This window comes from Protopterus annectens, chromosome 2.part0, assembly GCF_019279795.1.
Source record: "Protopterus annectens isolate FY-2018-M chromosome 2.part0, PAN1.0, whole genome shotgun sequence".
NCBI classification, from domain to species: Eukaryota; Metazoa; Chordata; order Ceratodontiformes; family Protopteridae; genus Protopterus; species Protopterus annectens.
The window spans coordinates 1,742,782,450-1,742,809,554 of record NC_056728.1 but is presented as its reverse complement, the minus strand read 5'-3'; the positions used below and the strand labels follow the sequence as shown (position 1 = coordinate 1,742,809,554).

The 27,105-nt window shown below is 39.5% G+C and overlaps 1 protein-coding gene across 1 annotated transcript in view; it reads right to left on the bottom strand.

Annotated features, from left to right (window-relative positions):
• AGMAT (agmatinase) overlaps positions 1-27,105 on the bottom strand; it is a 394,532-nt gene that overhangs the window by 121,382 nt on the left and 246,045 nt on the right. The window contains exons 4-5 of the mRNA XM_044061769.1: positions 22,566-22,761; positions 1,112-1,291 (exon numbers count right to left, since the gene is read on the bottom strand). Of these exons, the coding sequence (XP_043917704.1) occupies positions 1,112-1,291; positions 22,566-22,761 (376 nt within the window). The remainder of the gene's footprint in view (positions 1-1,111; positions 1,292-22,565; positions 22,762-27,105) is intronic.

Sequence of the window (27,105 nt, the reverse complement as noted above, 5' to 3'; positions counted from 1 at the left end):
CTACATAATGACAGTTCATACTCTGCAGGACTACAATATTTCCTCAGAAATGATCTGTTCTAACAAATGCTGCAGTTGTAGAGGAAATCTGCAATGATAGCAATAATAATGGGAATTTTAGGATCCCCCAACTCACCGATGTTCCATCTACTGTTTCAAACTCAATGAACTAAACTTAATGAAACTACTCCCAGAGAAGGTACAACCAATTGCAAACACACAATGTTTCGAGGAGGGTAACCCCCCCCCCCCCTGTATTTCCTATCCTCATTTATTTTTTTAAACACCTTTACTGAATCATCACTTGTGACACAGGCAAATTTACATTTAAATAAAAGTAATAAAATTGCATTAAATTAACATTAACAAACATTATATTTCACATATATTGCTATATATCATATAACTTAAGCAACATTACATAAATTATTCAATTCCTGCCCCTTTTTATAAACAAGAAACATTTTTATTAAACCATCACTTATGACATAAGCAATCATACATTTATATAAATGAAAACAAACTACACCGACACAATCCTAGTTGTAAGCATTTTACATCACAAACCATACTGACACACTTCCAGTTTATTCCTCTTCTGTAGTTGCTTGACCTCAATAACATAAAAACAGCTATTGGGCTGTAAATAAGGACTCAAACACATTTAACTCCCACATTTAAAACAATAACAACTTAAACCATTTTAGCAACAGAACCAAAACAAAACTGTACATATTCTCAACCTTGTACCTTGTACACAGAACCATACAATAAAATGATTTCTTTAACTTTGACTTGAAAAAAATTTGATAAAAACGTTCTTGAGAAACTACTTTAATAAGTTGGCGGTTTTCCTGATTTTTATGGGAAAGGTTTATAGATATGTCTGGATAGAGAATAGAAGTGTTTTTAAAAAATGTTTCCTCATCAGAACCTAAATTACAAGGAAAGTACAGTGATAATTCATTTTTTCTCTGTTAGAGAGTTACATTTAAGTTAATTTCATTTTCTGTGTTTTGACAACTTCCAGCTGGGGTGTTAGATAAAAATATGAGACCATGTTCACAAACACATATTATTATTATAAAATGTTAACAGATTTATAACTCACCTGGCTTGTGGTAAGGCCTGCAATCTCAGGTGTTCCTGTGCCAGGTGCAAATGCAGGATCTAGGCCGTCAATATCAAAACTGATGTAAACAGGACCATCACCCATCTGCTTTCTGACATCTGACATCAGTGGAGCTAGTGACTTAAACCAACAATCTTCTGCAGGAACCACACGAAAACCCTATCGGACAAAGTAATAATTAACTTCAGATTTCACACTCTATACACTTACTCGTGGCATTTAATTTGGGGGTTCTTTTTTAGAATATAAGAAGTTCCATGGATCAGAGTTCAGCAAAGAAGTAAATACTACTGAAAAAATTACCAGTCCCAGATAACTTCCTTTATATATATATATATATATATATATATATATATATATATATATATATATATATATATATATATATATATATATATTCCCCACCCCCTAGCTATCTTGGTGAAAAAAATAATAGTTTTTTAGTGAACCTGAAGAAAAAAGAAAAAAAAAAAGTCCTTTCATAATTTTCATTCATTTATGATTATGAAATTGTTTGTAAGGCATTATATTTTCAGTGAATGGTTTGGTTTCTCAGCTTTTATTTTCAGGATGTGCTCCCTCACAAAAGGTTTGCCTAAGTATGATTTACAGCATTTATATCTCTATACATAAAGGTTGATCTATGGTACACTGAACATTCCAGACACAGATGAAATTAAAGTGGGTACACTGCTTCTGGGATTTCTGGTTATAATATACAAAAGTTATACAAAATACTCACTGTAACACTGCATCATTGTACGCCTCTTATCTCTCATGCCTAATTCACACAAAGAGACTATTCTCATTGCAGTTTGACTGCAGCATCAGATTTCCCAGTACTCCTTTCACATAACCCTTCCTCATCACCATTATTGTTCTGCTCACACTTGTTTATAAAACATCAGGTCACCTAGCATTCTTCCCCAAGTCTATACTATTTTCCCAGCTACCAAAGAAGACATCATCTTCATATTAAAGGATATAAAACAGGTCTTAAAAGGTTACACTCAAATCACCACTTCATGAAGTTTCCATACAGGCAACAGAGATGGAAACCCTATCCATCTACTGCAGGAGACCAGCCTGACATTCCATCATAGTGAGAAACTCCACAAAGCTTTTCCATTTTGTTTTAACATACTTGTAGCAGCAGATCCATACAAACGGACAGAGCAGTGAGTTGAAGAAGAAAGTCAACAAGCTACAAGACAAGATAAATCCCTAATGTTAGGATCACGTATCGGCAGCACTGCCGTCTCTACAAGACATTCTTCCTCTAATAAGCATGCTAAGCTAATAATTTTCAGTAAAACAGAGAGATGATGAAATGCAGAGACACTGTACCTCACAGCCACCACAGACTGAGCCTTTACAGTTTTTTTTCACATTTCTGATATAAATAATGCCTTTTAATCCAATTAGTGAGACTTTGTTTGGAAATCTTGCATCCCATTTTACATTTCGCAAAAGCAGTTTTGAATCTTTACAAAACACTTCAATTCTTTACAACTAACATCAAAATTGTCCGTTAATGCTCAAACACATGGACTGATTTTACTTGGCAGGATACAATAAAGACAGGGAATCATTGTGTTAAATTTATAAACTATAGATAATTTAAGAGATAAACATTGGAATGGCTCTGAAGTATACACTGTGTTAAGGGGGAAAAAAGAAACAAAACAAAGGGGAACATAAACTGAAATACTTTTCCTCAGGTTAATACAGTAACTGAAATACTGAACAGAAGTATCACATACCTGAAGAAGAATTAAGGGAATAATCTTATTATTTCACAAGCTTTTGCAGTTCTAATTGTTATAAAATTATAATCTCGGTTATGAAATTCAAATTCCTTGAGGGACAGGGTCCTTCACTAATGACTTATGTTGAAATAATACTCCAAGGAAGAACTCAGAACAGTTTAAAATGCCATTTCCTCAAATGCCCATAATATCTGTAAGTATTCACAGGTTCTTGGGACAAACAGTAGTTCATGACAACAGCTATTTCCAATCCTGATACCTCTCTGCATACCCAAATACCACAATATAAAAAAACTAGGTTATTTTTGAAATTTTTAAGTGATTAACAAGCTGCAAACAATAGTCAGAGGCTAGGCTGAAGACCTGGAGGCTGACTTCAGCAAAAGCACAGGAGTTCAAGGAAGTACAAAGGGCTTTAGCATCTCAGGAAGAAGAGGAAATAAGTGGAACAAAAAAAAAGAATGGAAGATGATAGAACAGATACGCAGTTGGACCAGGTATGGAACTAAAGCGGTGACTCAGGCACACTGATGTCCCACTGACCAGGCTAAACAAGGAGAAGGTTACTGTCAGATGCCTGTCAAGTGCAAGGATCTGCCACATAACCCAAGCACTCAGGTCACTCCACAAGTACAAATATGACTTTGTCATTGTCCATGTTGGTGTGAATGACCTGAGATGTACCTCCCTGGACTACATGAAAAGAGACATGGAAGAGCTCTCCGATCTTGCAGCCCAGGCAGGTATGACACTAGACCTGAGTAGCATTCTGCCATTGCCCCGAATGATACCGCAGTACAAGGACAAAATGATTGACTTCAACAATTGGCTAAGCTTCTGGTGTCATTCTAAGGGGATCCAGTATTTGTCTGCTTGGGATGACATGGTCAACAGACCACGATGCTTTGCCACAGATGGCCTGCACCTGTCGCCCCTGGGATTCCGGATACTGGCTAAGGCTCTTGCTTCCCCTACAGTGCCTTTTTTAGGCAAGGTTCAAATAACAAATTCACCACCGCAACAGGAACAGGCAAGCAAAAACTGAGGGTAATGCTACTCAATGCTAGAAGTCTAAATCTCAAAATGCACTCACTCAAGGCACTCCTTAAAATGGAGAACATCGATATCTGTGCAGTGACTGAGACCTTGTTCAAGGCTATAACTCATATCACACTTTTCGGCCATGTAACCTGGACCGAAACACCAAAGACGGAGGTGTGTCCATATTCATTATGGATATCCACACCTCCAGGCTAGTTGCTCAGCATAATGCATCCGAGGTTATCCAAGTGTAACTAACTCTGGGCAAAACTGCAATCCAAATTGTAGCTTGCTACAGATCCCCCACCATGCCCCAGGATTCCCACTCCTCTTTTCTTGATGTACTGGAAAATATTAGGGTTCAACCAAACACCCTAATAATGGGCGACTTAAACTACCCCACCATTAACTGGGAAAAACTACTCGTGTACCAACTCCTTAGCTCAACGCTTTCTGGAATTCATAAACTCTAATGCCCTGGATCAACTTATCCACACCCCCACCACCAGGGGCAACAATATCCTAGACCTAGTCATTACCAACATGAGTGACCGGTGTTCCACACCTGAAGTCAACTCCTCGTTGGTCCGATCTAACCATAAGCTAATCACCCTTGATATCCACATCCCGCCCCCACTCCCCATTAAGGAAACCATGGTAAAAAATTTCTTCAAAGCCAACTTCATGCTTCTTAAGACAGAAGTGAACTTCATGACACCCATGCAGATGGACAATACAGTTACAACTGCTGAATCCTACACAAATGCACTCTATAATCACTTACATGAGTGCATGGATCATGCTATCCCAAACAGAACCAAGACACTATCCTCCAAAAAAAAGGAAGCCAATCTGGTGGTCCCCTGCCATAAACAAACTGTACAACAGAAGGAAGAAACTGTTGCAAAAGAGAGTAAAATCCCATGAGTTTAGGAGCTCCCTGGTCAGCCTCAGTAAGAAGCTGAGATCCCTTATAAGATCCTCCAAAGCTAGCTACGAAAACCAAATCACCACTAATTTTAAGGACAACCACAAAGCATTCTATAGCTACAGCAAGAATTTCGACGGCAACACCCAGATCTGCTCTGAGTTACAGCACAAAGGCACGAAAATTACAGAACAAACTGATATTGCCAACATCCTGGCAGAGAGGTTCGGTGCTAACTTTACCGCCTTACCCCCTAAAGGGCCCATATCTATAAAGGAAGAATGCAGAGTCCCTGTAATCACAACTACGCAGGTAAAAGCTGCACTCTCTAAAGCTAAAAACACAGCATCCATGGGACCGGACAACATCCCAGGCTGTGTTTTACATGAAATTCAGAATGAACTGGCTCCCCACTTAAGCACTATGTTCAATAATAGCCTCGCATCAGGTTTTGTGCCCACTGAGTTGCGCACAGCAATAGTTACCCCACTCCACAAAGGGGGGAGCCACCACTGATGTCAGGAACTATCGACCTATTAGCCTGGTCTGCAAGGCCATGGGACGTATCATCATGGAACTCATAAAGAAAGACATTGGTAACTTCCAAACTCTTGATCCCACCCAGTTCGGGTTTGTGAAAGGCAGATCATGCCTGCTGAACCTGATTGACTTCTTTGAGGCAGTCACCAAAGCCGTAGATGAGGGTAAGGTGGTTCACACAGCCTATTTTGACCTCGCCAAGGCTTTCAACACCATCCCCCATTTTGGAATTATAGCTAAACTCACTAAACTAGGTATAAATCCCTATGTCACAAGATGGGTTGCCAACTGGCTCACTGACAGAACCCACACTGTAAAAGTTGCAGACTCCAAATCTGACCTCAAAGCAGTGACAAGTGGAGTACCACAGGGTTCAGTACTGGGACCTCTCCTGTTTAGTATCTACTTCTCTGAAGTACAGGCTAACACAGAAGGCCCCTGGCTAACGAAGTTCGCAGACGACTGCAAACTAGGAGCCATAGTCAAGTCCTCAAATGATGTAGACATCCTACAGAAGGGCCTCACTGAGACAGATGACTGGTGTCAAAGCCATGGCCTCAAGCTCAATGCCAAAAAGTGCAGTGTCATCCCCTTTGGTAAAAACTCTGTACCCATGAACTACCACATAGGCAGCAATCTACTTAACACCGAATGTGTGATAAGAGACCTTGGGACCCAGGTGGACAGTAGTCTCTCCTTTGATAGTCACATCGCCACAGTAGTCAGAAAGTCCTTCTATGTGGCACACCTCATCATAAAAGGGTTCTCATCCAGGAAAAAAGAGGTCATTGTTCTCCTCTACTCGACACTCATTAGACCCATTATAGAGTACAATGCCCCTTTTGGAATGTACCTCACAAGACATCTGCAGCAGCTGGAAAGGCCGCAGAAGTACCTCACAAAGAGGATTACTGGTCTCAAACAAATGCTCTACACTGACCGCCTCAAAAAACTCCAGCTTTACTCCATAGCATATCGCCTACTCCGAGGTGATCTCTGCCTAACATATAAAGCTATGTCAAACCCAGAGCTGTTGGACATGCTACACCTAAAGAAATCCCAATCCCTCCGAGCTACATGCTCTAGGGACCTAAACATTGTCACCACAATAAACAGGACATGCTGGCGGGATAGTTTCCTGTCCCAGAGACTTCCCATACTCTGGAACAGGCTACCAATCTATGTCAAGCAAAGTTCTTCATTAGCACTCTTCAAGAAAAATCTTGATGAGTGGATGGGAAATAGGAAATACACCCCGGGGATCACTTCTGTCTCTCTGCTCGACAGTGGCACAAGAAAATAACTTTCTTGGGTGTCATAAGCCAGGGAACCTTGTTGGCTAGGCTTACGTAGGCCCTTGGGCCGATAGCCTAGTACCTACCTATGAACCTATAAGATATATGCTGTTTGTAGACTGTAGAAGGCCAGGAAGCTATTAAAATAAAGAGTGCAGGAAGAAGTGGGAGCTAGAAAGGACAGACCAGGTTAAGAAGGAATACTGGTTGGCTAGCAAAAAGAAAAAAGGAACAGTCACAATGGCAAAGAATAAGGTGACAGAAACTCTGCTGGCTCGTGGAAAGTGACTCAGCAGATTGGAAAAAGAAGCTCTACCCGGTTGCATGGCAATGACAGAAAGATACAGAAGAAAGTCATCAGATGTCATTCATAATAGATGCCATCAACAATCTACTCACCAGTTCACAGAACATTAAAGGCAGATGGATGGATGACTTCAAGATGATACAGTATGAAGAAAACCCCACAGAAGTTGTACTGCCCCATGCATTGCCTGCAATGAAGGAGGAAGAAGAACCCTCCTTAGAAGTACAAAGTGCAATAAGGAAAATGAAGTTAGGGAAGCAGTATACTCGAAGTCACGGTGTATCTGTATGCATTTGTATATGTATACGAGTGTGTGTGTGTATATACACACACACACACATATATATATATATATATATATATATATATATATATATATATACACACACACACATATATGGGTCTACTTCACATCACCTAAAACCCATTTGACTGACTTTCATTTCACTTAGACCAAATCACCTAATTTGTCAAAATACTGAAAACTCATTTGACTGAATCTCATTTCACCAAAAGCTTACAATGCTAAACTTCAAAAGACTAAACGTTAAACCATTAACAAACATACTCACAACACTAATAACTACCTCTTTCCAGAACTTAAAAACTACTTACCCTCTTAACAGAAACCGGACAATATAAAACCTAACTAAGTGGGAGGCTACACCCCCCAGTGTGGGGGCTGTGCCTCCCACCCCCAAATAGTATATATATATATATATATATATACTAACTCCGCAATCGCACTACAGTGGGGAAAAGGGCATATACCTTTTAGTTGCCGTACAGTACTCCACACACTGCCACTACTGCTGTGAACACATAAAACATCCACCATATTACTTTAGATAGTTCCCATAAAAATGCAAAGTGACATACCCACATTTAAAAATACTACTTTCTACATGACTATCGGTACTTTGACGGTCAGCACTGGAAGTTACAGAAATTCTTTTCATCACAAACAAGTCACAGGTGAATGGAAACCCACATCATGTCTATGGATTACAATTTAGTGAAATGTGATTCAGTCAAATGAGTTTTCAGTATTTTGAAAATTAGGTGATTTGGTCTTGGTGAAATGAAAGTCAGTCAAATGAGTTTTAGGTGATGTGAAGTAGCAGACCCATATATATGTACACACACACACACACACATACATACATACATATATATATATATATATATATATATATATATATATACACACACACATACATACATAATTTGCATCTGGTGACTGGGACAATTCATGTGGGATAAAACTCCCTTTTCAGCATAGGCCTGGTGAGAAAAACTTCACAAAATGATCAGTGTCAAAAGTAGTAATTTTTAGGAAGGTGATAATAGACATGAACATAGGATGTTTTGTAACAGAGGTTTTTAGAGTACATGATAAAGACATACTGATTAGCAGGAGCTACAGCAGGGAGGTTTTTAAGAAGAACGTTGATGAGGACAGTGGAGGCTGGATGGAGGTCTGTAGATAGTCTAACCTGGAGGTGAGTGACAGTGGCAAAACCGCTTATTTGCAAAGCAGGTTTTAAGATGAGTTTTAAATTGAGGGGTTTCACCAGTTTCATGATGTGGTAAAGGAGGGGAGTTCTAAATCTTGGATACAGCAGAGGAGTACAGCACATCAAGACAAGGGTTATTAACTGAAGTAACTGAGGTGAGGTGATTGTCTGAAGATCTGAGTGTGTGATGAGAAGAGTACCAAAACAGAAAAGGGGTGGGGGTGGGGGGGCAAATTTCTGGATTGTGAAGAATGTTATTGGCTTATTTCAGATGACCGAGTCCAAGGATGATGGGAAGTTCAAACCAGTTGAGTTACTTGATTGCAATGCAATGGTGAGTTCTTGTTGGCAAATTTGGCAATTTTATGATAGGTCACTCAAGTTTGGAGAAATGAAATGTGTGAATGTTAGTAAACATGGTGGCACTATAAACGTGGTCTGCACTCTTGTGGGAGAAGAGGCTGGACTCTGCCCTTCTGAGCTGGGAATTTCTGGTTAAAGGTTTATAGTGCCTGAATATTTGAACTGTATCTTACTGAAATTGGTTCACCTTGTTTGCTCTAGCATAGACTAGATCCAGGCCTGCTGAATCTAACTTTGTTTATATGCTTGTTGTTTGTTTGCTTGTTATTTCCCTGGAAGCTAATTCCACCTACTTCTGTGGATCACTAGTGATATCTGCATTGCTTACTGTACTTATTTCCTTGTTTCACTTGAAAGAAAGTTACTGTTTGTCGTTTTGCATTTAGTTACTTGTAACACATTGCACTCAAGTTACCTGGCACTTGCTCACTAAAGCAATTATATAAGTCAGCACTAAAATTAAAAGCACTACACCCTCACTCCCCACTGGCCCTTGTTTTCAATTAAGGATTTCCCAATATTATTCTAGCATGTCCAAAGGTCAGTTGTCAATCTCCTCTCGGTCCAGCTGGTGAATCTGGGAATCTTGAGGCAATGTTATAACTGCCTCATGTACACAGACAACCCTCTCCTCCTCCCACATAACACAAATACTTGCGAGAGATGCAGCTATTTAGCCAAACTGGAGGCTGAGCTCTCTCAACTCAGGACTGGCAAGACCAGACAGGAGGAGAAGGCAACTACACACACCACAAAACCAGCCTCACATAATGCTACCACTCCACTGAATCAAACACATAAACACACAAAGACATACGGCTCTGAGTAAAATTTACCTAAACAGCAGAGGCCTCCAAAGCAGACACCCAAACAACTGCTACCTCAAGACACCCCACAAGCAACACATAAACCACAAAAGCAGTGTGCAAAGCAGTCACAGCCCTTAAGGCCAAATACAACACCAAACATACTTGCCATAGGTGACTCCATAGTCAGACACACTGGCGTCCCACTCACCAGGCTGCACAACGTGGGGGTCACAGTGAGCTCCCTATCGGGCTAGAATCCGCCACATAACACAAGCACCTCGGGTCACTCCACGGCAAGTACAAATATGACACAGTCATTGTCCATGCTGGTGTGAGCGACCTGACCTCCCTGGACTACATGAAAAGAGACATAGAGGAGCTCTCTGATTATGTAGCCCAGGCAGGTATGACCCTAACCCTGAGCAGTATCCTTCCTTCACCAAGAATGATGCCACAATATAGAGACAAGATGATCAGCTTTAACAATTGGCTTAATGTCTGGTGTCATTCAAAGGGGATCCAGTGTCTGTCTGCCTGGGATGACATGCTTGACAAGCCACGCTGCTTTGCAAGGGGCGGCTTGCACCTGTCAGCCCTGGGATTCGGATATTGGCTAAGGCTCTTGCCACCCCATAGTGCCTTTTAGGCAAGGCTCAAATTCTAAACCTATCACCCTAGAAAACAAAAATGGGAAGAAACTGAGGGTAATGCTGCTCAATGCCAGAAGTCTAAATCTCAAAAGAGGCCCTTCTCAGTATGGAGAACATCGATGTCTGTGCTGTAACTGAAACCTGGTTCAAGGCTCCTGAGAGCACCCGGCACTATTAGGTTTTACCTCATATCATGGAGGGTGTATCCATATTCATAAAGGATACCCACACCTCCAGGTTGGGCAACCATCCAGGTCCAACTAACCATAGGCAAAACTGCTCTACAAATTGTAGCATGCTACAGGCCACCCTCTCAAACTCAGGAACCCCACACAGCCTTCCTGAAGACACTGGAGGGTATAAATGTATCTCCAAACACCATCATATTGGGTGACTTCAACTACCCGAATATAGACTGGGAACATTACTCAAGCCCTAACTTTCTAGCCGGTTCCTGGAGTTCATAAATTCAAATGCCATGGAACAGCTAGTCACTGTTCCCACGAGAGGAGAAAATATACTAGATCTCATTGTCACAAACATGGGGACAAAATGCTCCACACCGGAAGTATATCCCTCATTGGTGAGATCTGATCATAAACTAATCTCACTGGAAATCCACATCCCGCCCCCACCCCAAACAAAAAAGACCATAGTGAAGAACTTCTCTAAAGCAAACTTCACACTACTCAAGACTGGTGTGGTATCCTTCAAGGCCCCTGAGCCAGAGGAAACCACAGAAGCCCTTACAAATGCCTTCTATGAACACCTCCAGGACTGCATGGATCAGGCAATCCCAAATAAAACCAAGACTCTTACCCCATTCCACCCCACCCCACTTTCCTTCTGTGGTTGGTATATCTATTACATCATATTATATCATACCTTTTGTGGTGGGTAAGCTTGTCATATCATGTCTATATGTGTTTATCCAATCAGATTTGTAACATTTATCATCAACATCCTTCACATGTACAGTGGCTATAGTGTACCTATATGTCATACAGATGAGTGGGTTATTTTTTGTATTTTTGTGATATTAATTGTATTTTTATTACTTTACATTTTTGACCCCATATTCATCATTCTTAATATACTCAAGTTCAAACATATTATTTATTACTTTTTAACTTTGTAGTAATTAGTATTAGTATTTTATACATACATATTTTTATTTTTATGATTATGCATTCCTAAGTAAAATTTTTGGCACCAAAACTGCTTTAAATAAGCTGATGTAATCTTTTTCAATTGGTTCTGAAGAAGTCTACTTGCAGTAGATGAAAGCGCTAAACCTGTTAACTACTACTGTGGAATTTTGAGGAATTAAAGCTGTTTTTATTAGCGGCTGAGTCGTGAAGTGTTTGGTGTATCTTTGGAGATATTTGTGTTACGAGCACTTTTGGTACCAACCCTGTTCTGTTTTGTTCGAGCCTTTGGGATCCGGTCGGCAGATTATGGTGTTGGTTGACTTATTTAAACTGTTCTTTCCACAAAGGGCAAACGTCCAGTCTGGTGGACCCCAGCCATTAACAAACTTTACAATAAGAGGAGAAAGCTATTACATGATAGAACAAAATCCATAAAAGGGAAGTCACCCCTGATCATTATTAGTAAAAAAACTCATAAAATCAACTAAGGCCAATTTTGAGAGAAAAATTGCCATGGATTCAAAGGACAATCATAAGGCCTTTTTCAGCTATGTTAGGAACCTGGGTGGAAACTCCCAGATATGCTCAGAATTAGTCCAAAATGATACAAAAATCACTGAACCCACAGACATTGCCAACATACTGGCAGACAGGTTCAGTGCAAACTTCACCCCTCTCCCTAAAGGAGATAACTATCTCTAAAGCTAAAAACACAGCATCAATGGGACCGGATGGTGTCCCCGGCTGTGTGCACATAAGGCAGCTGTTTAATCTCAGCCTTACCACAGGATCGTGCAACAAGTCTAGTCTGCAAAGCTATGGAGAGGATCATAATGGAGCTCATAAACAAAGATATAGGGGACTTGCAGACATTGGACCCGACCCAGTTTGGCTTTGTCAAGGGAAGATCATGCCTTTTGAACTTGAAACAGTCACCAAGGCCATTGATGACAGAAAGGCAGTCCATACAGCCTACCTTGACCTTGCACCCACTCGGGTAGCCGACACACAATACCCACTCGGGTATTGTAGAAAAAAATGTAAACCCATATGTCACAAGATGGGTTGCAAACTGGCTTAAGGACAGAACCCACAGGGTTAGAGTTGCTGGCGCTGTGTCAGACTCCAAGCGGTCACAAGTGGTGTCCCTATTGTTTGGCATCTACTTCTCAGAAGTACAGGCCAACATGGGAGGACTTTGGCTGACAAAGTTTGCAGGCGACTGCAAACTGGGCGCCATAGTGGAAAGTGCATCGGACACGGATATCCTTCAGAAGGGACTCACGGAAACAGATAGCTGGTGCCAGAGCCATGGCCTGAAGTTAAACACCAAAAAAAACAAGGTAACCCCAAGCTACCATATAGGTGGCAATCCACTAAGCACAGAAGAGGTTATCAGGGACCTGGGGACCCAGGTTGACAGTGGCCTTTCTTTTGACACTCACATTGCTAAAGTGGTTAGAAAGACCTTCTACATTGCCCACCTGATCATGAAGGATTCACATCCAGATCTAGTGAGGTCATTGTTCCCTGTACTCTTCACTTATCAGACCAATGATAGAGTACAATGCCCCATTCGGGATGTATCTCACCCGACATCTGCAGCAATTGGAGAGACTCCAAAAGTTCCTCACCAAAAGGATAAAGGACTCCAAAATCTGTCATATGCTGCCAGATTGAAGAAACTCCAGCTCTATTCAGTCTGCTCAGAGGTGACATGTGCCTGACATACAAGGCCATGTCCAACCCGGTATTAATGGACATGCTCCACCTCAAAAATCCAAATCCACCAAAACCACTAGAGCAGCGACTTAAACCTTATACGGATATAAATAGGGCGTGCTGGAGGTTATCACTCAGAGACTCCTATGCTGTGGAATAAAGGTCCATGTGAGGCAGAGCACCGTTCAAGAGAAATCTAGACCTGTGGATGGGTTTACCCTGGGAATCATATCTGTGTCACTGCTGGACAGAGGCACAACAAACTAATGGGCACAGTATTTTTATAAATGCCTTAGGGCAGATAGCCTAGTATAAACCTATGAACCTATGAACCTAAAAGAGGGTGGGCAGAAGTAGTGCTGCAGGAAAACAGTTATGGTCAGTACGGAAAGATTTAATTTTAGACAGATGGCCAAGTTTTTAGTGATTTTTTTATTTGTAGCTTGATGAATGTGGAGGTCAGATTTTAGATTTGCATTGATTGTAAAACAGACAGTATTAGTATGAGAGACAATTTTGAAAGGAATATCATTAGCAGATAGTACAGAAAGTTGGAGTGATGCTTCTGATCCATTTTAGGGATAAACAGCATGAGTTTATATATTTTCTGTCATTAAGAACTTGGTCCGAGTCTTTTAGCCAGGATTCAATGGATTACAAAGATGACTGGCTATTACATGAAAGTTGTTATGCTGTTCTGGCATAACAGATTACAGTGCAGTCATCAACAAACTGGATAATGGAGGAGTTGTGAGGGTTTCAGGGTAAGTCACTAATGAAGATGTTGAATAGAGGAGAGCCTAGGATGCATCCCTGATGGACCTCTACAATGATAATGAGAAGTGTGGATGTATAGTATGACCATTTGTCACTCCATGTTCAGTTGGAGAACTTAGAGCTGAGCCAGGAGAGAGATAATGTGCAGAGGCCTAATTCTTAGAGTTGTTGGAGGAGTTTGTGGTGGGGAGCAGGTCAAAGAAAACTGCTGATACTAGGTTACTGTTGTGCCTTTGATGGTGGATAGTATCTAAGAATGACAGTAGTGCAATGTCAGTATGATGGAAAGGATGGACTCCATGTTGTTATGGTGAAAGAAGGATATTAGCAAAGGAGGTATTGAAGAAACTGGTTATGAATGCATTTATCTAGCAGAGGGATAAAGAAGGCACAGGGTAGGAAGCTGATGAGTGCTGTAGATCTGTCACCTTTATGGACACATAGGCTGTAGGCTTGTTTCCAGCTAAGAAAAAAGGCACTTTTTGTATCGTCTATTATTCTGTACAGATACTGGGTAGGCAATGACATCATCATCAGCAGCAGCAGTTTTGAGGTATTCATTAGGAAGATTGTCAGGAACGAGTGAGGTGGACATTAGTTTGGACAGATATGTCTAATTTTGAGATTGTTATGGGCTGTGGCTGGTAAGAACTAGAGTTTATGTACTGTGATGGGGTATCTAGAGTTTATGTACTGTGATGGGGTATCTTGGGGATTTGGAGAGGAACTACAGTTTGAGAGAGAGGTTGCACCATTGATAAAGTGCGAGTTAAAGGCTCAAGCTGTACAGACTTTGGTGCAGTTGGATACGGATTAGGTTGTGATGGTTTACCTGGTTTCAGGAATTGAGGCAAACCTGACCTGTACATTTGGTGGAACAATTATTCAGAATTTAGTGGTCTGAAAAGTAATTTCTCTTATCTAGAAGGGTGTAGGCTTTTATGGTATTTTTTTAGGCTGTATTATGCTTGGAAAGAAGATAGAGTTTTGGTAGTTCTCCAAGTATTGCAAACTCTGTCACACTGTCATCTGCTGTTTTATTTGTAGTATTAGACAAAGGCGTTACTAGTATTAACACTTTGCTTCTTATGGGGGCACATTCATTTAGAATGATTCGAAATGTCATTGTTAAAATAGTTGACTATTTCATCAGGGGGTGGGGATAGTGGTTTTACAATACTTCAGCTATACAGATTTAGGAATTATTTAAATCTATCTTTGTATAATTTGGATAGGTTTCATACACTATTGGAAATGTATTCATTTATTGACATTTGATTACTGGAAAGCCTGACTGGGTAGGAACCCATTTTCAATAAAGGCCCAGGGAGAAAAGCTCTAAAGTATTACAAAATCATTTTAGAATAATATTTTTACAGTCTTCAAAGATGGTACAAAACGCACACCTGTGTTGCATCCTTTGTAGCTTCCTGCATGTGAATGGTTGGCATATCCTGGTGGAGAACCAATCTGGTGGTGCAGCTAAAAATCCCCAAAGGTCTGATTGCCCATAACAGGCACCAGGGTTTTGGTGCCTTGCCTGGATGTCTCAATGACTTCACTGGTGGTATGGCCAATTATGCATGATGAGATCTCAATGTCTACCTCCAGAGAGATAAGGATGGATTCGGATGCACAGGACGTTATAACGAAATGCCCCACCTCATCTGATGCTCTCAGGCCTTGAGATGGGATTGGTGGGGCTGCTATGGGCCTGTCATTCTGTCTACTAGTGCCTTCAATAGTCTTTAGGAATTTTCTTCTTAGGAAATAACCTTCTTTTGAATATAGGTATATAGTTTCCCCCCGCCAAAGTGGCAGATGGCCCGTGTGCCAATGCCACTAACGTTTTATGCTCAACGAGTGCCTGTTTCCATGGTACTGAAGGATGAAGCTCTAAATGTAGCCCAGGAGGGGAGAATGATGTTTGTATGTACTTGGAAGCACACAGGGAGTGTGATCCGCTTGGAAGAACTAGATAGACCACTGTCTGTGCTGCATGGGGAGGAGCAAGTCTGGTTGGAAACAATGCCCCTTGTGGAAGTGGTGGACATCCTCAATGGACAGTCCATGGACAGTCCATTACAGATCTCTTACCAGTGCCTTGCAGTGTTCTCTCACCTAGGGATGGGGAAAGGAGCAGAAAAAAACACAAAAAACACAAACCTCTCCTGATGGCTGCCTGGATGATGACCCCTCTCTGACAGCTTTCACCGGGTAGGGAATGAATGAACTGACTGACTGAGTGAGGCTTTGATGATTAGCAGGCAGTGGGGGCAAAACTGCAAAAAATGAATTGTGTCTTCTTATTAGTGTTTACAGAAGGTGACTTTATTGTTCTCCTCCAAACACAAAAGGCACTCTAAAGGGCAGTATTTAACAATTAACGGGAAAGTATTGCTAGACTGGGTACTTTCACTAGCTAAAGGTCACCTTTAAGGGAAATGAGCAGATGGACTGACAGCTGAATGCTTCTTTTAGGGAAAAAAAGTGAAATATCGGACAAACTGCTCTTACTTTTAGCCATACATTGCCCAATGTCCAGGACAGAAGAGGAATCTAGCTTCACTTTGGAGACACCTGTAAATCTCTGAAAGTCAGATTGCTGCTTGTAGCTAATAAGTACAGATAAAGAATCATTCAGCAGCAGTGAGCCCCTATGATGAACACCTATGAGCCGTTCAAACATGAGTTAACTAAGAATGGAACACTCAAACACTTAAGGCAAGTCTTGATATTGCTATTAATATCAATATAGCATTAGCCAGCTGATACATGGAAATGTCTTACAAGCATTTAATGAATACTGCTACATGTCAAATTACAAGCAAAATATAATGTTGTCTGTATGCATCAAAAACTGTTAAAATAAAGGCCTAAAGTATGCGCTTGTTTGCCCCAGAAGTTGAAACAGGATCTGTGGTGTACAGGAGTAGACCACACTTTTTATTTCCTACTTAAGTTGCATTAAGAATATGAACAAAATCCCAGCAGGTCTAGTGCATTGGTTTATAACAGTTATGAAACACATGGTTAAATCATTAATATTTTTACAAAGACATCTCAGAAACCTGAAATTTATTACTAAGGATTCCAATAAAGTTTTAAGAATTTTCAATTCTTTTAAGCAGCAGGATAACTTCTTTTGAGCAGCTATAGGTGCTGAAAGCCTTTACCCTAACACTTTACATTCACATGGGATAAAGCGTATTATACAACGACCCCCCATTAATATTCCAAAACGTGCACGCTGATTGGTCAGCATGCACGTTGTAAATCAGAGTTATAGTAATGGAAAAAGGTCCGGTCACCCGGACTTTTTCCATTAGTATAACTTTTTTTTTACAGCAACGGAGAAAGCAAGATCTCCGTTGCTTTTTACAACGTTTCTCGCTATGTTAAACGAGTTTAACATAGCGAGACAGCTTTAAAAAAAGCAACGGAGCATCTCCATTGCTTTTTTTAAAGCTGTCTTGCTATGTTAAACCCATTTAACATAGTGAGACACTTTAAAAAGCAACAGAGATCTTGCTTTCTCCGTTGATTTTTTCAAAACTGTCTCGCTATGTTAAATGGGTTTAACATAGCGAGACAGCTTTAAAAAAGCAATGGAGATTCTCCGTTGCTTTTTTTAAAGCTGTCTCGTTATGTTAAACTCGTTTAACATAGCGAGACAGGTTGTAAAAAGCAACAGAGATCTTGCTTTCTCCGTTGCTTTTGCCCACAGCTCAGATGTACTGCATAAGTATATGCATGCGCAGTACATTAGAACTGCCGCAGAATACCAGACAGCTGTGGAAGGGCAGCAAGAAGGCATTATACAATGCTATTATTTAAGAAAAGTAATTATTATTTTTCTTAAATAATGTCATTGTATAATAGCAATAACCCACTTCTGGGTGTGGGTAATGCTGGATTTACCCATGGTTGTCTTTGTCTGGCCACTCGGGCTTCGCCCCTTGTGACCAAACCGCACCAACCGTGGGTAAATCCAGCATTACCCACACCCAGGCGTGGGTTATTGCTATAACAGACTACTTATGCACAGGACCTGCTAGTTATCTGAAGCAGTATCTTTTGCTCTTATAAACTACATTTTTACTTTTGACAGCTATTTTTACATACAAAAGAAAGGTATGGTAATAACTGGGACATCTTTCACCTCCCAGTATGCCAATTTAGGTAGTAGCATTTGTGAAGGTGAATACATGTATAATTATTATAAAACTGCACAATAAATACTACAGATTTACTGATGATTTGTGTTTATTTGTTGGGGAATCAGAATTTATTTTACAATTTATTGATGACATTTTGGACAGCTGAGATGGAATTTTATACCACTGAAAAATATAAAAGTTTGCATTTAGACTGTTGTCAAGGATGAGTTAGGACTGAATACTGACAAAACCATACTGTTAGATGTTACATACTGTGATACTACAGCAGATAATAAAGGTTCCTACTAGTGTACACAGGAAGATTAAAGGTTCAATGTTATGTGGTGGGATGTGTTTTTTTCTATTGAGTCCTCTTGCTAACAGTTGTAGGGTTAGGAATAGCATGGAATTGATAGGATAAAGGCTATGGAGATTTCCAAAGGACACCAGACTTTCCATCTTGGGAGAAAGAGGTCAACAAAAGTTTAACAGAAAAAATAAAAATATATAAAGGGAAAATGTTTTAAGAATTAGAAGGTGAATAAATATTTTGGCTACATCAAAGTGCAATGTGAATGTTAGACTACAGCTACATAAATCAGTCTTTAGTTATGTTTGTAATCTGAATAAAAGTAGCATTAACAGAGACTTAAGGAAGAGCCATAACTGCATGATAGGATAAAACAGCTAGCTAGTATGGAAGTTATTACTTTATAACAAGTGTTGACTTGAACTTAGGTAATTTAGGTAATGGACTGTGTGTGGTACATGGAAGACATCATGACTACCGTAGCTACATTTCATTATACAATAAGCTGAAACAAGATCAGTTTTAAACAGATTGACTGATAATCATTTTTTTTTCTGGTCATGTTTTATTGAGTTTTTGCAAGACTGCACAGCTATCCAGTTTGATTTGTACTTCATTCAACCACAGCATCACTCATCATTTTATTGAGTTTTTGCAAGACTGCACAGCTATCCAGTTTGATTTGTACTTCATTCAACCACAGCATCACTCATCAGTTCCACAGTCTGTCCAACCAGCTCCCCGACTTGTAAACCAAAGACCCACCCCTATACTCTACAAATCCAGTGAATATTAACATCTATAAGAAAAAAAATAGTACCAACTCTCAAACCCACTTCTTTAGCACCAGGCAATCTACCTAGTAAATATATATAACTAGCAGTTGATTCTTTAGCATACTCAATACCCATTCTTTTAAATCCTACGTAATACTTCTCTACAAAGGTGCATCTCTACGGACTTATCCAGGTTCAGGCCCACAGCTATCTTATCCACACTATTAAAAATTCTGGAAAAATGCATTTAAATGCAATTAGTTTCTTTTATAACCAATAATCAACTCCTCTTCACTGTTCAACATGGTTTTAGATCTTACCACAGTACCTCTACTGCCTACTGCACTTTACAAATACAGTAAACCAACACAAAAACAAAGGCAACATTGTCTCAGCAGTATTTCTTGATATCTAAAAGCATTTGAGCTAGTCTTGCACCATAAGCTCTTATTTAAAACTATCCTTCTTTGGAATACACAAATCCTCCATATCCCAGTTTAATAGCTACCTGTCCAATGCGAGCAAACAGTTAAGTGGTCGTATAACCTCTCTCCCTTCCTCCCAGTCCATGCAGGTGTTGCACAAGGTTCTATTCTAGGTCCCTTATTTTTAATATCTTTATAAATGATCTGCACCTACCATGAAACCAAGTCAGAATCATCCAGTATGCAGACTATTCGACAATCTGCACCACTAAAAATATTTTATAACTACAACAGCTTACCTAAGAATCCTTCTCTAACACAGAATCTTGGCTAAGTGATACCCACTTTTTCTTAAACCCCTCAAAATCTAAGTTACTCCTCTTTACACTCAAACATACACCAGACTGCAAAAAAGTCCTTACAATCACATCTGCTATTGATATCTGCATAGACCAAGTTACCCACACCAAATTATCAAGAGTCATAATAGAGCTGCACTTCAAATTCAATTACTGAATTCAGCTAGCAGCAAAAAAACTCCTCAAAATCTAGAAGCACTATGTAGAATCAAATATTACCTAATGAACACTGCAAAAAAGAACCCTGTCACTTCCTTCTTTTTCCCAACTCTTTTCTATGCAGTGTCTATACTAGTCAACCTCTGAGCCAACTGTCACTTAGCTCAGTGCTATAACAAGACAGCTAAATTTATACCAAGTCAACATTACAGGATCCATCATTGTTAAATCTTTAAACAACTGAACTGGCTGGGGCTAAAGAACTATTTACCTCACTCTTAGCTAATATCTGCCTACAAACTAATTATCAATCAGACAAATGTCCAAGCCTACACATCTTCCAACTCTGTACACCAAACCAACCAACCTCCTTGACCTACAGACAAAATGCTACTGTCCTATCAGCAAATCAAACAATATGTCTGGGGAATCTCTGAACTCCTTCTGTCTCTCTAAGGTCTGGGACTCCCTTTCTCACTCTCTTACAGAACTCCAAAGCACAAAGTCCTTCAAAATTCAACTAAAACAGCATCCCACTGAACAATGGCTCTGTAATTGTATCTCGTCAAATTAAATACCCAAAGCTCTAATTCTAACTCATTTTCCTTAATCCCTACAACCTCCATTGTACTTCCTTTTACTAATACCTCTCACTTTACTACTACTTCCATCTAAGTAAATAAACCATAGACTTAAACTACAGTTTTGCACATGCAACAGCCGTACTTGCTTCATTTAAGTTATTTACAGTCTTCTTTGGTAAAGCTGACCTGCACTGTACCACTGTAGTATGCATTTCTTTATCTTGTGTTATGTAGCCACTGGCTTAAAAATGTCTTTATGAATAGTTCACTTAGTTAAGTAACAAAAGTAAATAAATAAATGTTAAGTAATGAATAAAATGAACTTACAGCTAGGATTTGGTGTAGCAGTTATCTCCAAAAAAACTGTTTGAAAGATCTCTCTTCTTGACTTATATTGTCTCAGACAATCAAAACAGTTATTTCCCTTTAGAAATAGGAAGCATCTGGCATCACAAGAATGGTAACTGTGATGCCTTCTGAAACAGAACCGGATCTTACCAAGTATAAGATCTAAGTCTATCAGTAAGTTCAGCCTAATGGGATTTTACTTTGTGGCAATCCAAGTTGCAGGAGAAAATAATGCTTTGGCTGATGCTCTAAACTACAAAATAACACTCAATGGGACACTACAGTCACATGCAGGATACTGACAAATGTTTCCTAAAATGAGGACTCCCAAAGGTAGGCTGGCTTGCCTAAATCAAAAGGTCTTTTTAACTTTCCAAAATTAAAACGAATACTCTCTAACTCTTGATGGAAATTTACACAAAGATCATCTACTCTTTCCCTACCTGATACACCTGCTGGTCGATGTTAGTGTACAGATTATCCCTGATCCATCACCGCTTAGTGGCCCAGCATGGTATAATTCCTGCTCATCAGTCTATGATTACGGAAAGGTCAAGTTGAGTAACAATTTTTCCACCCGCAGGTAGGTGTAAACCTTGCCAACTGACACAGGGTATGGCTTCTACACGGGATCCCTTTCTTTCCTATGGCCTTTCAAAAAAAGTTACTCAGATTCTTCTAATACCAGGACCCAATTCAGAACGTAATGTAGCTCTTGAGTATTTCCTCACTCTGAAGATTTTACACAGTGATACCTGGAGCGGGTACCCTATCAATCCATACCTTGTTTATAATGCAAGTCTGCTGGAGGCAACTGTAAAATATGACACAGTAGGGAGCAGCAGTAGTGAAGCTGGGCTCTTATGTTGTAGTAAATCTCCAGGGATCTTGTGCTTTCCTTTATTTCCTTCTTAGAAGGTCAGCGAGTTCATGTTAGGCTCTAAACATGAGTTCTGAAGTTGTGGACATGCCCCCATTACTTTGCCACTGAGAAGTTGTCACAGGCTTTAAGGGTTTTATTGAAGTGACTGTGTTACTGAGAAAAATTATATTTATGCAGTGATCACAACATACGGAAGATCCTAATAATCTGATCTGTCCCACAAATTCATATGGAGAGCAGAATTGTTATTACAAGCTCATAAGCTGAATCACTTTAAGTAGAAAAAGGATACAGATGGAGACAAGCATTATGCACCTTTCCTCTGTTATACTACAATCTTAGGTCAACTGCTGCTTTACTTGTTTCACCCTCCAATGCAAAATAGATCAAATCAAATACATATTCATGAAATTTATAAAAATAAAAAATGCAACACAAAAAAAATAGAGGCGCACTAAGAAGTACACCTTGGGAATTAAACGGCATTGCAAGCACATCTAGATCTAGCAGTTAACAGTATCTGTTAGGAAAACATACTGCTTGTAAGTTAGCTTTGTTACCGTTTCTTTGCTGAATTGATAAGCATCTGGTGAGTAAGATGAACCTCGAAGACCAATCTGTAATACTCTCTTACAGTCCAAGAGTCCTTCCTCCACACAGCGCCGGAAAGGGGTTCCGTGAGTAATTTTTTCTCCCAGTCCTACATCACCAGTATCAGAGTGAGCATCTACATGTACCAATCCTACTGGGCCGTGCCTGTTTGTAAGGAATAAAATCAGAAGCTCATGCTCATTTTCATGTTATTCTGAATAGTACACATTAATCTATAGTTTCTAATAGTAAATTGCTTAAAAAATTCTTATAATTCATAAAAATAAATATTGATCTCATAGTCATGAAGACAGAAGATTATTTATGAAGAATACAACAATATATAAACCTCATCAACTGTGACAAATGTAAATTTGAAGCTGGAAACTAAAAGCAATCATCTGCTTCAAAAACCTGGAATATTTCATTTATGCAGTGCAAATACTGGTGAGAGAAACCATGTTGTGAACAACAGGACAAGAATTATGAATATGGATTGTGAATACGGATTTGCACTGGAGGAAGACTACAGTAGCACTGGTTAAAGATATGTGGCCAAGAAAATGAGGAAGCAACAGGTTATCAGAGAAGAGGAAATGAAAACAGTGCCACTCGAATGCATTCCAAATGATTTGTTAGACTCCACATGTCTGTATATGGGGGAGGGGGAGGGTGTCGCCATGGTAGTGGTCACTCAGAATGTAAAGCAGGAGGTTTCATAAGTATCTACAAATGATATTAACCATGTCTGTGTGCTACATAAGGAGGGTATGTTTACACTTTTAAGTATTTAAAAGTGCCACTTATGAATGAGATTACATTTGCCACATGTAACAGGATCTTAATGCTAGTAGATTGCTATACTTTTCAATCAGATTTCCAATATAACAGTTTAAGAACTTTGTTTTATGGACTCAAATACTAAAATGTAAGCATGCTACTGTAAAAACAGTTTCACCGAATGAAGAGTAAAACTCTGCAGTGACACTGCCATAGTTGATAACTCAAGGTCTCACAGATGAAAGGCTGAGAATCTGGCCCAAAATACTGAAATGTGGAAAGGTTAAAAGAAACAGTTTATCAAATGTAACTAACAATCATCAGTCATTCTGGTCTGTATATTCAGATTAGCTTCCAGCTTCATGACTCCGGCACGATCAAGAAATTCACTCAAAGTTACTCTTGTATTCATAACCACAGCAGATCTGTACAATGAGTACAGATGATAAGGTCTTGGAGATGGTGCTGAAAATAAGTGCAAGGAAGACTAAACAAATAGAAAGCTCAAACCGATGTTCATAACCTTCGCAGTTATCAATTCTTTTGAACCAGTTCTGGAACAGCAATGCAGTCAATGAATAAGTTTGTCTTGAAAGGTGATATTACAACCAATGAATGATATCGCTTTCTGGAACAGAACTGTACTAGAACAGTGCTGCATATAGTTCATTACATGGGGTTTCATGTGTGGTATGAAGAGGCTGTACATTTAAAACTGGCAAACCTTATTTTCTATTTCACCTTTTACTGACCTGGTTAGTCCCACTATGCCTATCATGTTTTCATACAATGCCTGAAGTGAAATTTGTATTGTATTGTATTGCAAATTTAACTACTTAATGGAGTGGGTGGGTTTCCTGTTTCTCAGTTGAGGGACTATTAAGAGTGCCAAAAGGTGGAGGAAGGATGTGACTGCATGACTGTGAAGATATGAATAAATATATCTTTGGGCTGTTGGAAGAAGTTGTACAAAACAGTTTGTGAAAGTAGATGAAGGAGAATGACAGATGTGAAAACATGGATGGCACAGTTGCAGTGGATGTATACGTAGAATGAATAGTTGGCTGAAACAACAATCCAGGGAACAGAGTGGACAAGTCACCTGTTTCCTGGGAGTCTGGAGTTTGCATGCTAGGAGGAGTGCTGAAGAGTGGATAACAGCAGAGCCGGATCATGGTTGAATGAGGCCCTAAGCACTTTAACAGAATGGGGCCCCCATAGCAGTCCCTCCTGCAGCAACCCCCCTCCTCAGCCATTACAGTGTTCCATTACTTGGCTATTTCTCCCCATTTACCATGAACACAGTTCAAACCTGTCAGTGTGCATACTGTTTTCTTATTTACTTCTACAATGATTACAGATATTGAAATAAAATAGCACAAACACTGACAGCCATTTGCTAAACAAACAATACAGTCTCACAATGAAAACAGAATTAGTATGAGCAGTAAACTTCTCTGCCTTTGAAACTCACATTCACTGAAATAGCATTAAAACCAACAATCAAAGAAAATGCATCTGGCCAGCAGAGAATTAAGTTTATCTTTGGGCTGTTTTCAAACCATATGCTCCTTTCACACATTTTTAGGGCCATGCACACGTTTGTGTTCTTTGATTCACCTTCTTGATTATATTAAATTATATTCTTTGTATAACACAACACCACTTGATAGAATGTGTTTTAAATTTACAGTTTTGAACATTCTTCCAATAAGCAATGAAACAAAATGTATGAACCAATAATGACAAAATTACTCATTTAAAAAAAATTCAACCATAATAGGCCACTCAAAAGTCTGTCATTACAATCCACCAGTATCGGTCAATAACCACAATCTCTGCAGAAGTAAAAGTAATTCGTATAATTCCACATTAAAGAGATCGGTAACTAATGGAGAGGTTGCTACTGGCAAACAACTTGACATTGCAGTGTTTCCTCTACAGATTCAGTGTCTGCCCTTGAAGAAATAATTGCCTATGTTACATTAAAAAAAAAATGGTAAGCTGGTAACATTGCAATTGAGAATGACTGACAACAAGTTCATACTTACTAGGCATCTCATACAAAAGAGGAGACACTCAGGAGTGCAGAACCTCTATCCCTCCTTAAAATTCACCAAATAAGCAGCAATTGAAAGAGCACTGCAATATGAGCTCTCTATATACATCGTGTGGGAGCAATCCATAGCCTTCTGCAGCAAATGCAATTATGCTACTCCAATGCCCTCACTCTGGGCCAGGAATCAAGGAGCCTGAATCCTCACCACTGACACTGGAGAGGGATGTTCACTTGGAATACAAATGTGGATACACTTGGTATTCCTAGATGCACACCTCTCTGCATCAAGCACCATTTCCCTTAAGAACACAAAGGGGACACACTCAGCCTGGGGTCTGGGTTTCTCTGTCTCCCCCCAGGTCCCCAATAAGACTCTCCACTGGCACAGAAGTAGGGTTATGTCCTCAGCTGAGTGTCCAAGCCATGTCCTCCAGCACCCTCTCTGTGAATTCAGTGATTTGTGTCCTTGCTCCAAGTAGCTGACACATGCACACTTTGACATTTAATTTTCACATACACACACACTTGGGAAAGGCTGGCACAGATTACCCGCTCTACAAACTTTGCCGGACTATAAGTTAAATTGATTCAGTGCCAACAGTCAGTTACTATAAGGCTCTTAAAATGATAACCAATTATATTGTGTGAAATTAATATTAATACAAATATTAATACAAATGGTAATGCTGACCACACAGCAAGGCTTTCAGGAGTGGCCAGAGTTATTACCAAATAAATATATGCAAATACTCTCAAAACCTAATTTTTTTTCTAAAAGGACCAACCACAATAAGGAGTTTGAATACATTTAATAATAAATAATAAAAGAACATGAAAATACTAAATTTTTCTACCACAGGAAATATTAAAAATAACACAAATGAATAGACTCACACAGATACAGAAAAACAGTACTTAACTAATCTCACTATATTTTCCTGACTAATCTATACTGTTACTATTTCCTGGTTTACTTACTAAAGCAAGGCAAGATGAAGTAGGTGAGGGGATACTTCTATGTCAGGTTCCAAGAAACAGGGTGCTCAGTCTGACAGACTTCTTAATTTAAAATCTAAGTATTATTTCTGGGATAGCTTACAGAATGACATCACATTTGGTCATTTGACTCTGCTTCCCACACTATCACCAACACTAGAAGCTGCCAGGATTTTAGCACCTATGTGTTACCATACACACAGACAGAGCTTTGCTCAGATCTGCTGCAGCTCCTGGAAGACAAACAATTTCAAACCACTGCTCTTCCAGAGTAGCGATTAGCTCCCTGCTAGAGACAATAAAGAAGGCTTCCTAATGCTTGGTTTCCCAGACATTTTGTCTCTGGATGCCACCAGTACTGTAAGATACAATCTTTATGCCCTAATATAATTTCAACTATTTTTCAAAGTTAGCTGGGACTGAGATTCACCTCTTCTCTTCCAGTGTCCTCTGTTAAAACATACACATTTAATTCAGTTACAATACAGTCACGACCCACTGTTGGTACACTTTAAACACAAGCAACTCTACAAATACATTTTCAACACAAGCATCTGTACAAATTAGCTCGATTTACAAATTACCTATAATTCTTTACAAAATTCCAGCTAGCTGTGCTGGCATATTTTACACATCCACTGCCTTCTCCTGGCATGGCTGGCAATACCGTATAT